Source organism: Lepisosteus oculatus, chromosome 28 (assembly GCF_040954835.1).
Source record: "Lepisosteus oculatus isolate fLepOcu1 chromosome 28, fLepOcu1.hap2, whole genome shotgun sequence".
Lineage (NCBI taxonomy): Eukaryota > Metazoa > Chordata > Actinopteri > Semionotiformes > Lepisosteidae > Lepisosteus > Lepisosteus oculatus.
This window is the reverse complement of record NC_090723.1, coordinates 6,965,667-6,978,911: the sequence shown is the minus strand read 5'-3', so window position 1 is coordinate 6,978,911 and position 13,245 is coordinate 6,965,667. Positions and strand designations below refer to the sequence as shown.

The window sequence follows — 13,245 nt, the reverse complement described above, 5'->3', positions numbered from 1 at the left end:
TGCAACAGAGACAGGCATGCAATAAAGACAGGGGCACAGAGACGGGGACAAAGGCCACACCTCAGAGAACATGGGCAGTTTTTTGGCAAAGTCGACGACGCGGGTGATGGCCGGGGTGATGATCTTGGTGAACTCGCTGAAAGCCTCCAGATCCACTTTGTCCCCGTCAGATGTGGGCGCCACTGGGGACTGCCCAATATCCTCTGGCTGGAGAGGGAGGCAGGAAAGAAGGGAGGGACAGGAGGAGGAAGGAGGGAAAACGGACTAGGATTAGAGAATATAGGACCATGCTGATCTGGCAGTGGCCAGCAGGGAGTGCTGCAACAGACTGCAGTCTGAAACTCTCATGAGGATCCACCTGCTAAAAAGACACAATCCTTTAGTTATTATTAACTTCCTTTGCCAAATGAAATTTTACATTAAGTGCAGATTCTAAAAGGAGACAACACTTCTGACTGCAAGTAAGAACAAGTGCAACAACATTATAATGAAGGCAAGGACAGTAATGCTAGTATCATAAAAGTAACACGAGTGCCACTCAGATCCAGACATTGGTAGAGAGTTCCCCCTGCCCTCCCCTCTTGCAATTCAAATTAAGAAACATCTGTTCTCTCTGGCTTCCTGTTCAATGGTGTCCTACATACTGCCACAGTGGTTCAGCGTTAGAGTATAGTCCAGTACCCAGATAACACAATGAGAATGGAGTCAAACAGCACACCAGAAATGCTCCTGTTTAAGACTGAATGCACTTCATGCTGCACATTAGCTTTCTCTAGCAGTTCTTAATAGCTCTGGGGGGGGGGTTAAGCTGTGAACTCTGGCACAAGACGCTGTGCAGACAGACACCTGTGCAGCTCTGGCCTGATGTTCTACTACTTTGGAAGGAAGGAAGACGTCCAACTTGGACCTACAAAACGCACTGGGACAATCAGACAAGATCAAGAGCTTCTGATGGGAGGCTGACCTGGCAACACCGTACACAAGTATAATGGGAAAGGCCCCTTACATAATCGCTGGTTTTGGACACACTCATACTATACGATGTGCCAGAACATAACGCCACCTGCTACAATCCAAATGTAGAAACAAAACTTAGAAACCTGGGACTGCACAGCACATACTGCAGGACACTGGAAGTTGACTCATTATGGGAGAGATAATGAATTGAACTTTTATTTTAACACAGGGACTAAAAAAAGCAAAGTCATTTGCCTATCCCCTTTCACGAAGCCCACACAGTCTTCAAAACAATCAGTCCAACAGATACACCAAGGCACTAGTGGTAGGGCACTCTTTTACAGTTGGCTGTTGACAGCTGTACCCTGTATCTATTCCCAGGAGAATGTTGTGCCCAACTGCATGAATACAGAATGTGTATGTTGTCTGAATACCATGATCGCTTCTAATGATGCTATAGGCATCTTGACTGGATTTTAGTTCATGAATGAAAACTGCTCTGACAATTCTGCTGTTGCCTGGCAACACCTGTCTTGACCTCTCCCATTTACAGCAAGTTGCCATGGTGATGCGTGACTCAGGAAGATGCTGCTATTCCTGTCCCCCAGTGAATACCTTTTGGGGAGTGCAGGCAGCCTTGACCAAAGACAGGTCTTAAGTAGAGGCAGATGGACAGGCTGTCCAGGATCTCACACATGCCTCTTAAGTCTAGGAAAGCACACATGCATAATTTAAATAGAGAGAGATGAGGACCAGGTGTCTCCACCTGCACTGGGAGGCCTGGGTAATGAGGATGAGCTCTATGTTATCTCACCAGGAACTTCCGCTTCTGTTTCCAGTGGGAGCCCTGTGCATTGGTATGGCGGTGAGCCTCCGTCACCATGCGGATCAGCTCCCACTCGGAGCTGGTGGGCTCGGGCCGGTTCTGCAGGGTGCGGACCATCTCCTCCTTCTTCCTGCGCTCGCGGTTCTCCTCGATGAGCCGCCGCTTCGCCACACGCTTGGACTCGTCCAGCACCACTGGACGCAGGGACAGGGAAAGGCCAAAAAAGGAAGACGGAGAGAAAGCTGAAGAGCAGGTCAGGGAGGTCTGAGCGAATGCTGAGTGCAAAGGGACAAGAGGTTCTGCTCAATCTACCACCACTGCGCAAGGGTTTACAGTCAACAAAACACGCACGCTTGTCTACAGTAAGGTTACATTTGTGTGCATGTCTGTGTCATGTCTTCCATCGCTTCAACATGCTGTTCTATTTCATTATTTTGGAAGTGACAAGATGTTAGCAGGATTTAAATATCATAACCCCTAACCTCACTGCTGAGCGAACCCCTATTGCAATCAACAGGATGACAAAAAAATATTTTTGCTGTTGCAAAACTGATCAACTTGACGGGGGGGGAGGGGTTAATGAACTTGGGGCAACGACTTCAAGTTCAAATAAGCATCCTTGTTGTCACTCATTTCCCTTCCTTTGCTGTAGGAGTTCAAGGATCAAGTCAGGGGACGGCAGCCCAGGCTCAGCGGCTGGGAGAGGCCCGCAGCTCAGTGTGGAGTGAAACGCCTGCCCTGCAGCGCGAGCGCATGGGGCCTGAGGATGTGCCCGCGGGGCGCACTCACAATCCATGGCCATGCCCACGGAGATGCACTTCTTGAAGCGGCAGAGCTGGCACTGGTTGCGGGTGATCTTGTCGATGATGCAGCAGCCATCGTACTTGCAGGAGTAGGAGGGATGCAGGTTCTTCTGGATCGTGCGGCGGAAGAAACCCTGAAGAAACGAGAGTTGGTCAGCACACGCGCCCCTTTCGGCTAATGTAGAGAATACAGGACATGCATTCGGGGCTGTATGGGCTCCGCTTGTGCTGATACCTTACCTTGCAGCCCTCGCAGGTGATGCAGCGATAGTGGTATCCAGTTGCCTTGTCTCCACACACCACACAGGGCTCATCCTTCTCCAGGTAGCTGGGGATGTACCCTGGAACAGAGAGGCTCAGCGCTAGGGAGGCAGCACCAGCCAGCCAGGGGGGCCAGTGTCATCAGGGCAGTGGACACTCTGCCTGCAGAAGAGCTGCTGCAGGACCAGCACTGCCCACATAATGACACTGTGACGGACGCTACACCGTGCACGACTGAACACTGTGACAGGCGCCACGTTGCACCCACGCTGTGCAACACACAGATGCCACCCTGCACACAAACTGTGGGGACGAAAGACAAAAACATCTCACATGCTAAGCACGTCACAAAGCATAGCATGTAACTGCATTGGATGGTACAATAAACCAGCCTAATTAATACCCCAAGGGCAAGAATTTAACCGTTGAACTTGATCTCGAAACGCAAATATAAAGAACCCTTATGTTAGGTCTTCAAAACTCAAACTGCTGTGGTTAGCCATGGGAATGAAGTCCACTCCCACTTTTACATGAAAAAGGTAATTGTAAGAATGCAAATATACACCACGTGTTACTTAAATAAGGCTTTCAAAATTAAACTGTTGTGCTTCAACTCCAAAATAACTCTTTTAAAAAAGTTATTTTTATTTAAAATAGGGATGCAATTAAACTCTGGTAGGTTTGGAGTGTGACCGCAACTTAACGCGTCTATACTTTTTGTGTGAAACGTAATATTACTGGGAATGTAATAATCATTTAAGGAATGCAATTCCATCTAATTTGTGTGAAAGGGGGAACGCAATTCGACGATCCTTTAGTTCACGGAGCTGCCCAGGCACAGCCACTGTGGAACAGGTCTAGTCTAGTGATAGTCTAGTAAAGCTTTCTCTGCTGTTAGAGCTGGGAGAGCTGGGAGGGTGGAGGCCTTCTGAACAGTGCCTGGTGTGGTTAATGTGCTTGAGGAGATGACAGGGCATGGAATCATTGGGCTGGGCTGTCCTGGCCTGGCACCAGGGTCTTTGGCTTCACTTCTACCCCTGTAAGGCAGGTTCAAGTACAAGGGGTTCCAGTGGAGCGTGTGCGTAAATATTCTAACAGCTCGCACCCAGTGAGAACTGTGATTGCAGTGCATCAGTGTCAGACTCCCATAGCCTTTTTTGCTAAGTGTGAGTTACCTGGAGGCAACTACGGACACACAGGAAGCACACAGAGATGTGCAGAGAGAGACCAGTGCACAAGGACAAACTACAGCCACATACACACACCCACGCAAGCACCCAGGGACATATAAATGTAAGACCAGATAAATGCAGACAACACTCGTCTGAGACACAAACAAGCTCAAATCTACTGCATGACAAACAGTTGTTTGCTAAAAGGCTGCTTTAATTAGTACACCTGCATCTCTCACGGTGCTGGGGACAGCCAAGGTCAGTGTATTTGCCCCTCTGTTGATGCTATTGAACATGCACTGATCTGTCCTAGGGCTGTAGCCCAATGTTGGAGCAGCTCATCCATTAGCAGGGGAGTTAAGTACCAGTCTCCACTAAACTGCACTGAGCCCTGGACACAAGGAACAAGGTGCTGCAGTCACCTACATGTGCCTATTCTGAAATGACGACCTCTGAAAACAGTCAGCAGTGCAAAAAATCAGCTTTAGAAAAAAAGTATTACCTCTAATAAGGACTTCCTAGTCAGGCATCTAAATTTTGAGGAAAAACATTAAGTGTCTGCAATTCTCATTTCATTTTAACTACAGATTGTCTTATGTATAGCATGTGTAAACTTGATTTAAAGCCCAGAGCAGTGGGAAACCGATATTAGATTCCTGCAGAATGAGGGGTACAGGGAGTCACCAATTTCCAGGGACAGGCTACAGAGAACCTGGCATTAACAGAATACCATGCACCTGTCTCTAGTATCAATGACATTTCCTTTAGTAAATAAAAGAAAACAGTTTCAGACAGCAACACGGCTCCAACCAGGCTTGGCAACACAAACAGTGCAACATCTGTCTGATTCAGGTTTTACAAAGATGACAAACGCAGATGTTTTAATACTTCTTAGAAGTACTCTTTCTTAGAAAACTTGACTTGCTTTTATTGTCATCCAAGACCGCCCGATTCTAATCCCAGAATATCACGATGCCTTTTTGTTTAGGTCTTGGGAGGCGTGTTCTGTCTGATAAGAATGGCACATGCAACCCACATGTGGAGCCTTACCAGACATGCTCTTCACCGAACATTGGCTGTTCTTTCTCTTCCTCTTCGAACCATCGAGCCACCTGGCGGGGAAGGAGGGAGAAAGAGGTAGTCCGTAATCCTGTAACCGATACACACAGTGCAGCTGGGTGGAGAGGGAGAGAGAGCAACGGGCCCGGGGAGGGAGGGAGGGAGAGGGAGGAGGATCTCTGCTGTTTCTACACCAATTCCCTGCACTTCCCGACTGCCCTGGGACACCATCATGCTGATAAAACTGCGGTACTGCCTGCACAGCTTCACCCATGAAGACAAGAGACAACACAGCAGGATTCCTCATGAGGACAGGACTGCCAATTACTGTCTGTAGTGTGATCTATACTGATTCATTTACAAAGTGCTTGATCTGCCACTGAACACCAATAAACATTTTATTGGTGAACTCAGTCAGATAAGCAGGGCCAAAAGGTCACTAATACAGTCTTTCAGACAAGCAGCAGGAAATACCAAGGTAAACTAACCACTGTATTGTTTGCCCAGCCCTACTGCCTCATGCAGGCAGCGTGAACCCACCCCTGCACTGCCACCTCCCTCCCTGTGGCACCCAGGGGCCAGACGGGCAGTCACCACCACCGTGCAGACTGGTTCCACTGGTGCCATCAGATATTCCCCAGTTCAGGGGCTGCGGATTTAGATTTAGCCTGCCGTGGGGTTAATTCTCCTAGCAGGCCCCGGCCTTGAGGATGCATCCCGTTAGGAGCCAAGAAAATATTCGGCAAGGGAAAGTACCTGGAGCATGCCCAGGGTGACAGGATACAGCACGCCCACGACCTCCCTGCTGTACGACCCACTGCATGAACTCAAGGACCATCATCATCAACAAGAGGATGGGTTTGTGTCTGCTACATTTCTTGCATGGTTTTGTGCCTGGCACTTATTATCTACATGTCAAAACCTTCCTTTTTTGAATACATTTTTTGCATTATTGATATATACCCCACCCCTGTGGCACACTGCCAGTTGTGCCTCACTGCTTGGGGAAATTCGGTCACAGTCAAGTAGAGACATGACCAGAATGCTCAGTCGAATATGACAAGAACTAAAGAGTTTCTTCTGCTCTTCCCCCCCTTGGCCAAACCTGAGAATGATTTAGATATGAAATTAATATTTCACCAAGAAGATGGATCCTCACAAGTCTTTTCCATTCTGACATGAGTGGCAGAACCAGAAACATCTGAGCGATAGTGTGTGTGCGCATACACAGCAAGAGCTCTGGAGTGAGTGTGCATTTGCATACTGTATGTGTGTATTTAGCATTTTAGTGGAATGCCTCTAAACGTGCTTGTCAGTATAATCAGAATATAATATTCCCATCAGAGTAAATACAGTAGGGTCTCTATATCTTTAAGGTTTCAGTGCAGAGAACCATTGTAAATAGACAAATTCATATATAACCAAGCCCCCCCTATACCATCATACAATATACTACAGTATATAGTATGCATAGTTAATAGACATGTCACCATCCCTTATATGAAAATTAAAGTTTTATTGGCTTGTAGTTAGTTTAAATAACATGGATCAACTACAGGAAACAGTAATAACAAACTTATAGTGATCAGCTAAAATAAACACAAATCCCTCCTCTGCGTCTAGCCTGCACTGTCTCTCTCTGCCTCCGGGATTATCACACCCTACTGAAATGAAACGGGCAATAAAACTGTCAGACAGCCTGTAAAGTCATCTCCAGCCTGTCTTTCCCCACACTGCTGACACAGAACCTGGAGATTTCTGTACCGTATTAAAACAAGCCCACGCAGAGATGGGGATGCTGGGTAGTGGGTGCTTGGGCAGGCGGCAGGTAGAGGCTCACTCACTTGCTAGATTCGTCTAACAATCCTAGAATGCTGCACAGCTAATTTCAAAGTGAAGGTTAACAACCGCAGCTCGGTTTCATCTCGCTCTGCTCTTCTGCCTTTCAGGGCCCCGTCGGCCAGACCGATCACGAATAAGCAAATTGGCGAATGTTGAAGTCAGGGATGTCGAGACCTCTATTGTACCTATTAAAGCATGCATTTGCTAGTTTGCCTTATATCGGTCAAGACGCATCTAAAGCTCGGCGGTGTACAGACACTGGAAAAACCTCAGGTCACCTGTGGTCACCCGGACTGCCCAGGCTGCGGTGCGCGGCTGCCTCACAGTTACCCAGGGTGGGGCTGGGATCACCAGATCAGAGCTCGGCTCCAGCCCACATGGGACCCCCAGGCACTGGCAGACTGGTGACAACATCAGTGCGGGACACACCCATCTTCCACTCGGCGCTAAACAATCACATGGCTGTGGACCTTGCAGCATGTCAGCAGCTGAACTGTGGGGGTCAGCTGAAATTTAAAGACACCAACTTGGCCATTTCAACCGGAGTATACAACGAAAAAGGATCCAGCGATTTTCTAAGTGGAAAGCAACAGATTCCCGAGTGGGTCACTTGCCTGGCGCGCACACACTCAGGCAGAGAAATCCTGAGCCGGGTCCTGACCTAAACGCGTGCTGCCGCTCAACGAGGGGCACTGCCCACGACCAGCCAAGATGGCGCAGCTGCGTCATTTCCCATCCTGGCCTGAAACGAGGCGCCAGGCTCGGAGGAGAGGGACTCCCCTGTCTCCGCCCCTCCCTCTCCCTTTCGCTCGCTACAGTGAAGCAGAAAGCTTCCCCCTGCGGCCCCCGCGGCTGTACTCTGCCTTGAAGTGTGTCATGGTGATGTCACATCTCCCCTCATTCGTCGGTCTATTAATGCAGGCATTGTCTGGAGCCCAGGATGGCATTCGGCCATTCTAATTCGCCCAGTGCAGCGCACTTGGCAGGATTATATCTGGTTTATCTGGCTTAGAATATTTACATAAGTACACACACGCTGTATCTAAATAGATTTTGAATTGTTAGTGAAAGCATCCAATGGTTTGATATTCAGTGTGCAACCATACAGCATAAAGTTCTCCTACAGTACAGCGTCTGACTCCCCCCCTCCTGCCTTCTGTTTCTCCTTGCACTGCCAAAGACTTCACAGTCTATGAATATACAGTTCCAGTAGGATTTTAAAAGAGAAAAAAAAAGCTGTACAATTTAACAAACATTTTTCCAAGGGTTTGATCTTTGAAACGACTGTTTTTCTTTCTTCTGTGCACTAACGTCCTGCCCCAAAAGGCCCCTGTTTTAACAATTGCTATTTTAACAGTGATTAACTGGAGCTTTTGTCCGGTGCTTTTTAATGTTTCAGACACTTCTAACCTCATTTTAGCCAGTGTAAGCTCTGTCCAGATTTGTTTTGGCACCCAGCGTAAATATGACATCATGGGTCACATGCTTTACCGATTCTGCAGCCTGTTCCTCAGCCCTGCAGGGATCTGCTGAAGCAAAGAATCATATTACTGAGCACAGGGATGAACAGGAAAGCTGGAACCTCTTTGGAGACTGTAGCAAAACTAGTTCATTCACAAAAAGAGACTACATTTACACCGGACCAGCCTACTGCATCTAAATAGATTGTCTTCTTCTGTTTGAAGAGGTGTCATTCAGAGTGGCCCATGACTGATCACAGTGAATTGTTGACAGGCTTGTTGCAGTGGGGATGTGACAGCTCCCCTAGAATATTATCAAGTACCCCCTGCAGAAATCTATACTGAAACCCTTTGTGTTTGCATTAACCCTCATCCAGTGCTGCCGTGTCTCACATTTAGCATCCCGTATCCCAGCTTTTAAACTCAGGACCCTCAGAAGGAGAAAAGTGGAATGAAAAAGAAGAACGCACCTGTTCCTCTTTTCATGAATGTTCTCTTTATGAAAAATCGATACTATGCAGAAAAAATTGTAACCCATATTTCAAATAAAGAAAGCCATCTTTAAAACTACAAAAAAGCAACGCGAAGAAAAATGTCAAAATCTCCGCCAAATGTGAAGTGGAAGGAATAATGAAACTCGCGTCACACTGAGTGTACCTATCAAAACACACTGAGTGTACCCATCAGATTCCACTAACATGGGTGAGAGCTAGCACAGAGCCTAGAGAGACATGAGAGATGCAGTTCACTGTTCAAAATAGTGGTTTAAGCTTTATCGCGGACCTTAAAGGTGTTAAGATAATGAAATCTGAGTGTGTGTGTAATTGTACAAAAAGCAAATGAAATGGTTGCTATACAGCACAGTACTGTCCATAGGTATGATTAATGTCTAACTAGGTAAGCGGTGTGGTTTTGGCGAAAGAAGTAAAAGTAGGGGCGACATTTCTGGAGTCAAGACTTATTTCAATTTTTCCCCAATAAGAAATAATGGAAATTGTTTTTTCTCTTTCTGACTTTTTTTTGCAATACGAAAGGGCTCCTAGGAACTAACTGCATTTGTCGAAGGAGGTACGGGTGTATTACAAAGGAAGGAGAGGGCCGTGGCCTAACTTTACCCCTGCAACCCTGTGGGGCGCCATAGCCCTGGGCAGGCTCCGAGGCCAGGGGGCAGAGTCGCACTGAGGGACTGTGTGGTGAAGGGAGAGCCGACGCACGAGACACACTGGCTCTCCCTCGCGTCTCCCCCACCGAGCCTAGTCTGCAGCAAAGATCTACTCCCCACTAGGGAAGAGCTGGCGATTCACAGCCCCTGCTGTGCCAGGACTCAAGAAACCTGGGAAGGGGCAGCACGGGCCAGGGAGACGGGCAGGGCGAGGGGCATCGCAGCCTGCCCGTGAGCGAGCGGGCGCACGCAGACATACGGTGACGCAGAGCGGGCGGCAGCAGGAGCAGCAGCCGCGCTGGCGCCACCGGCGCAGGCGAGGGGCGCGCAGAGGAGGGATGGCGCGCCCTGCCGACACCCAGATGGCGGCATGTCCTGGGCTGTCCTCTGGTGTCCTGCTGTCACCCAGGCTTCCCCCCTCCACCGCCTAATCCTACACTCTCAGCTCTTTAATCCCCCCTGCAGCCAGTGCGCTCCTCTGCTCGCCTATCTCACTCTCTCTCTCTCTGCAGCCTGTCAGTTTGCTGGTCAGCTCTTTCTCTCACTAGCCCGTCCAGCTCCCTGCCGACCCACACTTCCTCCCCTCTGACCCAGCTGTCTGTCAGCCTCCTCATCAGGACCTGGATCTCCATCACATTTCTCCATGAGGCCAGACCCCCCCATTCACCAGGACTGGGAAGCGCTGCAGCCTGCAGAGTGGCGATCAAAGGTGCGATACAAACAGCTGTCATCAAGCTGTTTTCACACTGCTCTTCTGTTGCAGCTGCAGCGAGAATCAATAATCCTGCCCGGCTGAATAAAACAATACCAACAACATCAACAACAGAGCTGCTGCGCGTTTCCCTTTTTTTTAAACTAAAAACCCAGGACCTAACACACTATCATCTGGCCGGGACATCAAAGCAAAGCATATTATGTGATCACCTCCCACGGAGCTCATTCCCTCGCTATGACCACTTGCACACGGCAGACTCCGAGAATCCCTGAGAGGCTATGGCCCTGATTTATGAAGAGATTTTTGCGTGCAAATATTGAAGCATCCAATCAGAGCAGCAATTTAACTTCTTCCTGGCTTTGATGCCAGGCAAAGCCATGCAAATGCCATGTGCAAAAATGGAATGAGATAAGGAAGCCACACTTCAACTGGCAATTGAAAAGTAACTAAAGACAATTGGGGATAACAAGTTCATGCTGGCTAGATAAATTTGCAAGTCTGATCTGATTTTGTTAATGCCTGCTCTTCTTCTTTAATTAGAAATAGCGGCAGGGACTATTTATAGATCCTGTTCCAATCACCGCCCACAGGCTGCGCTAATCTACCGACAGGTGTCTGTTGCCGCGATTTAATCAAGCCTGCCTTTCCCTAGCTTGACTTCCATTGTCACGGATTAATCTGTTAGGGAGATCGGAAGGAACAGCAAACTGCAGCATTTCTCAGGGTACGTCCCCGAGGGAAACCCCTCTTTCCAAGCACAGCTGTGCTCCTTATCCACACCATGGAGAAAAGACAATTAACCGCAGTAAGGAAAACTACACATGCTTCAACTTCTGTCTTAATCACTCAACGGCCGTGTAACTACACATTCTTTACAGTTTCGTCTGGATTGATTGCGGCTCAGGGATTTCTGAAAGTGATAGATGCTATCGGAGGCTGCATAACACCACACTTAGTGGTCTAGGTTTCCCCCAATTTAGACACAGAAGGAAACTGAAATATTAAATTATTACAAATACATTTTTTTTGTGAGAAGATGGAATATCACATGTACAACTGCACGTTGTGCTTTAAGTGTCACCAGCTCAGATATGTTAGTGAAGATAAATCCACCCCCAGGAGAGAGCCCACCCATCCCTGATGCTCCCAGGGGTGAGAGCTTCTTGTCTAGAGGCCCTGCTAGGAGGTTTCCCAGGGCATCTCTCCCAGCAGTGATGAGGCCTCTCAGTGGGAGGAGGCCAGCCCTCTGGTGTACTCGATTTCTCCATGTGGGGTTGTATGGAGAGACGCCAGGCGAATGCTGGTGAGGAATGAGGCACACGGGCTCTACAAGGTAAAGCATGGCTTGAAGATTCAGGAGGACCCATGAGGAGTTAACCCTTGGTAGCTTTGTTCCCTACACGAGTTAGGGAAAGCCGTGCCAGGGATCTGACCAGTGCACAGCAATAGAAATGCTGCTGGAACAGTTCGGCCATGATGTTTTTTTTTTTCCCCTCCTGACTTATGTGTGGGTCATGGTAGCAAAGCAGAGCATGGAATTGCAATTTTTCTTTTAATTGGGGGGTGGTTTCTTTCTCAGTCCTTCCTCTGCTGTGCGTGTAAAGCTCAGAGATTCGCAGGTTTTAAAAAGATCCCAGGAGGCTCGCTTTATTGGGGCCATTTCAAATACTTCCCATAAAACGTAATTCGTTTCTTAGCTAACTGAGGGAGTGAGCTGTGGATTGGCAGGGTAAGGATACACTAGCAATACCAAGGAGTACAACCTTCTGCAATGTACCACCCCCTCCCCCAAGAGTGTGGCTGGGTTTTTTTAAGGTAAGGACCCACTTCTGAAATTTTTCGATGGCAGCATTAACATCCCCTTCTCATCCGTGCAAGGAAAGCACACCACAAACTCTCAGTGACCTGTTTGGATCATTCAGCTATTTGGGAAACTACAATACTGTTTTTTCCTTTTTTCTTTCAGTGGTTGCTACTGGAGACAGCACACACCATAATCTTTGATATGCCTGAGGCAGTCTGGTTTCCAACCTTCAGCGTGCCCGAAAGTTCTTTGTACGCACGTCAGCAAGGAAAAACAGAACTGAGCAAAACAAGAAGACATGTGTGTAAGCGACCACTTGAGTAACGAGTTGAGCCAGGCAAAAGACGTGCGTTGCATCAGAGAACTGATGACTTTCATTCCACTAAGTCAAGGTACAGTATGTAAAATGTTCAATTTACATCCCAACTTTTCAAGACACACAAATATAGGATGTAAGTGACCCCTCTCCTTGTCCAGATGCCCTCACCACAAAAGCACAGCCTTTAACACATTTAAAAAAAAAAAGAAAATCGAACATCGAACACATGGATGGAGCACTGAAGAGAACGAAAAAGGACTGGCCACTCACCGTTTCTCTTCTCCCTCTGATAGGTTAGGGTCTTTCTCTTTGGGCATGTGTTCCATTCACCTCAATTCCATCCAGCAGCCAATCACGCGAGACTGAGGCAGGCCCCACCCTCTGATGCGCACTTTGCATTCGCAGGTCTTGGTGAGCCAATCTGCAGCCGTCACAAGGTCACTATGGGCACGGTCTCCATGGTGACGCTGCCCGGTGACATCAGATTTGCAGATGCTCCACCCCTGACCCAACGGAGCTCAGCAATTCTCACGAGACGGTGGGAGTTGGGAGGGGACAAAGAAAAAACCTGTGGAAATACGGAATTAAAGTTAGTTGTGGACAGAGCCTGTGACCATCAAGTCTAATTGCCACTACAAATATGTCAACTTCCTGTGTGAAACAGTCAACATTATCATGTGGCCCTTTTATAATAAGCAATTTAGTGCAACACCAAACTTGAGACGTGAAGTTTAAGTGTAAAAAACCCCACCTCGGCAGTATCTGCAACAGCCTGGCCACTGGAACAACACATGCTATCAATCCACATCTTGTTTTTGTTGAATAATGATTTTGGTTACAATGTTAGTAGGGATTAAGAGTGCGC

The 13,245-nt window shown here is 47.9% G+C and overlaps 1 protein-coding gene across 5 annotated transcripts in view; it reads right to left on the bottom strand.

Moving 5' to 3' along the window:
• The window catches only part of thrab (thyroid hormone receptor alpha b), a 129,261-nt gene that overhangs the window by 5,495 nt on the left and 110,521 nt on the right, over positions 1 to 13,245 (bottom strand). For 4 of the 5 annotated variants that reach the window (XM_015362185.2, XM_015362186.2, XM_015362189.2 and 1 more), the window contains 6 exons: positions 12,651 to 12,948; positions 5,070 to 5,131; positions 2,827 to 2,948; positions 2,573 to 2,720; positions 1,772 to 1,977; positions 61 to 207 (listed from right to left, as the gene is read on the bottom strand). In XM_015362185.2, the coding sequence (XP_015217671.1) occupies positions 61 to 207; positions 1,772 to 1,977; positions 2,573 to 2,720; positions 2,827 to 2,948; positions 5,070 to 5,131; positions 12,651 to 12,706 (741 nt within the window). In that variant the 5' untranslated portion in view covers positions 12,707 to 12,948. The remainder of the gene's footprint in view (positions 1 to 60; positions 208 to 1,771; positions 1,978 to 2,572; positions 2,721 to 2,826; positions 2,949 to 5,069; positions 5,132 to 12,650; positions 12,949 to 13,245) is intronic. The other variant, XM_069185736.1, reaches the window with a different exon arrangement.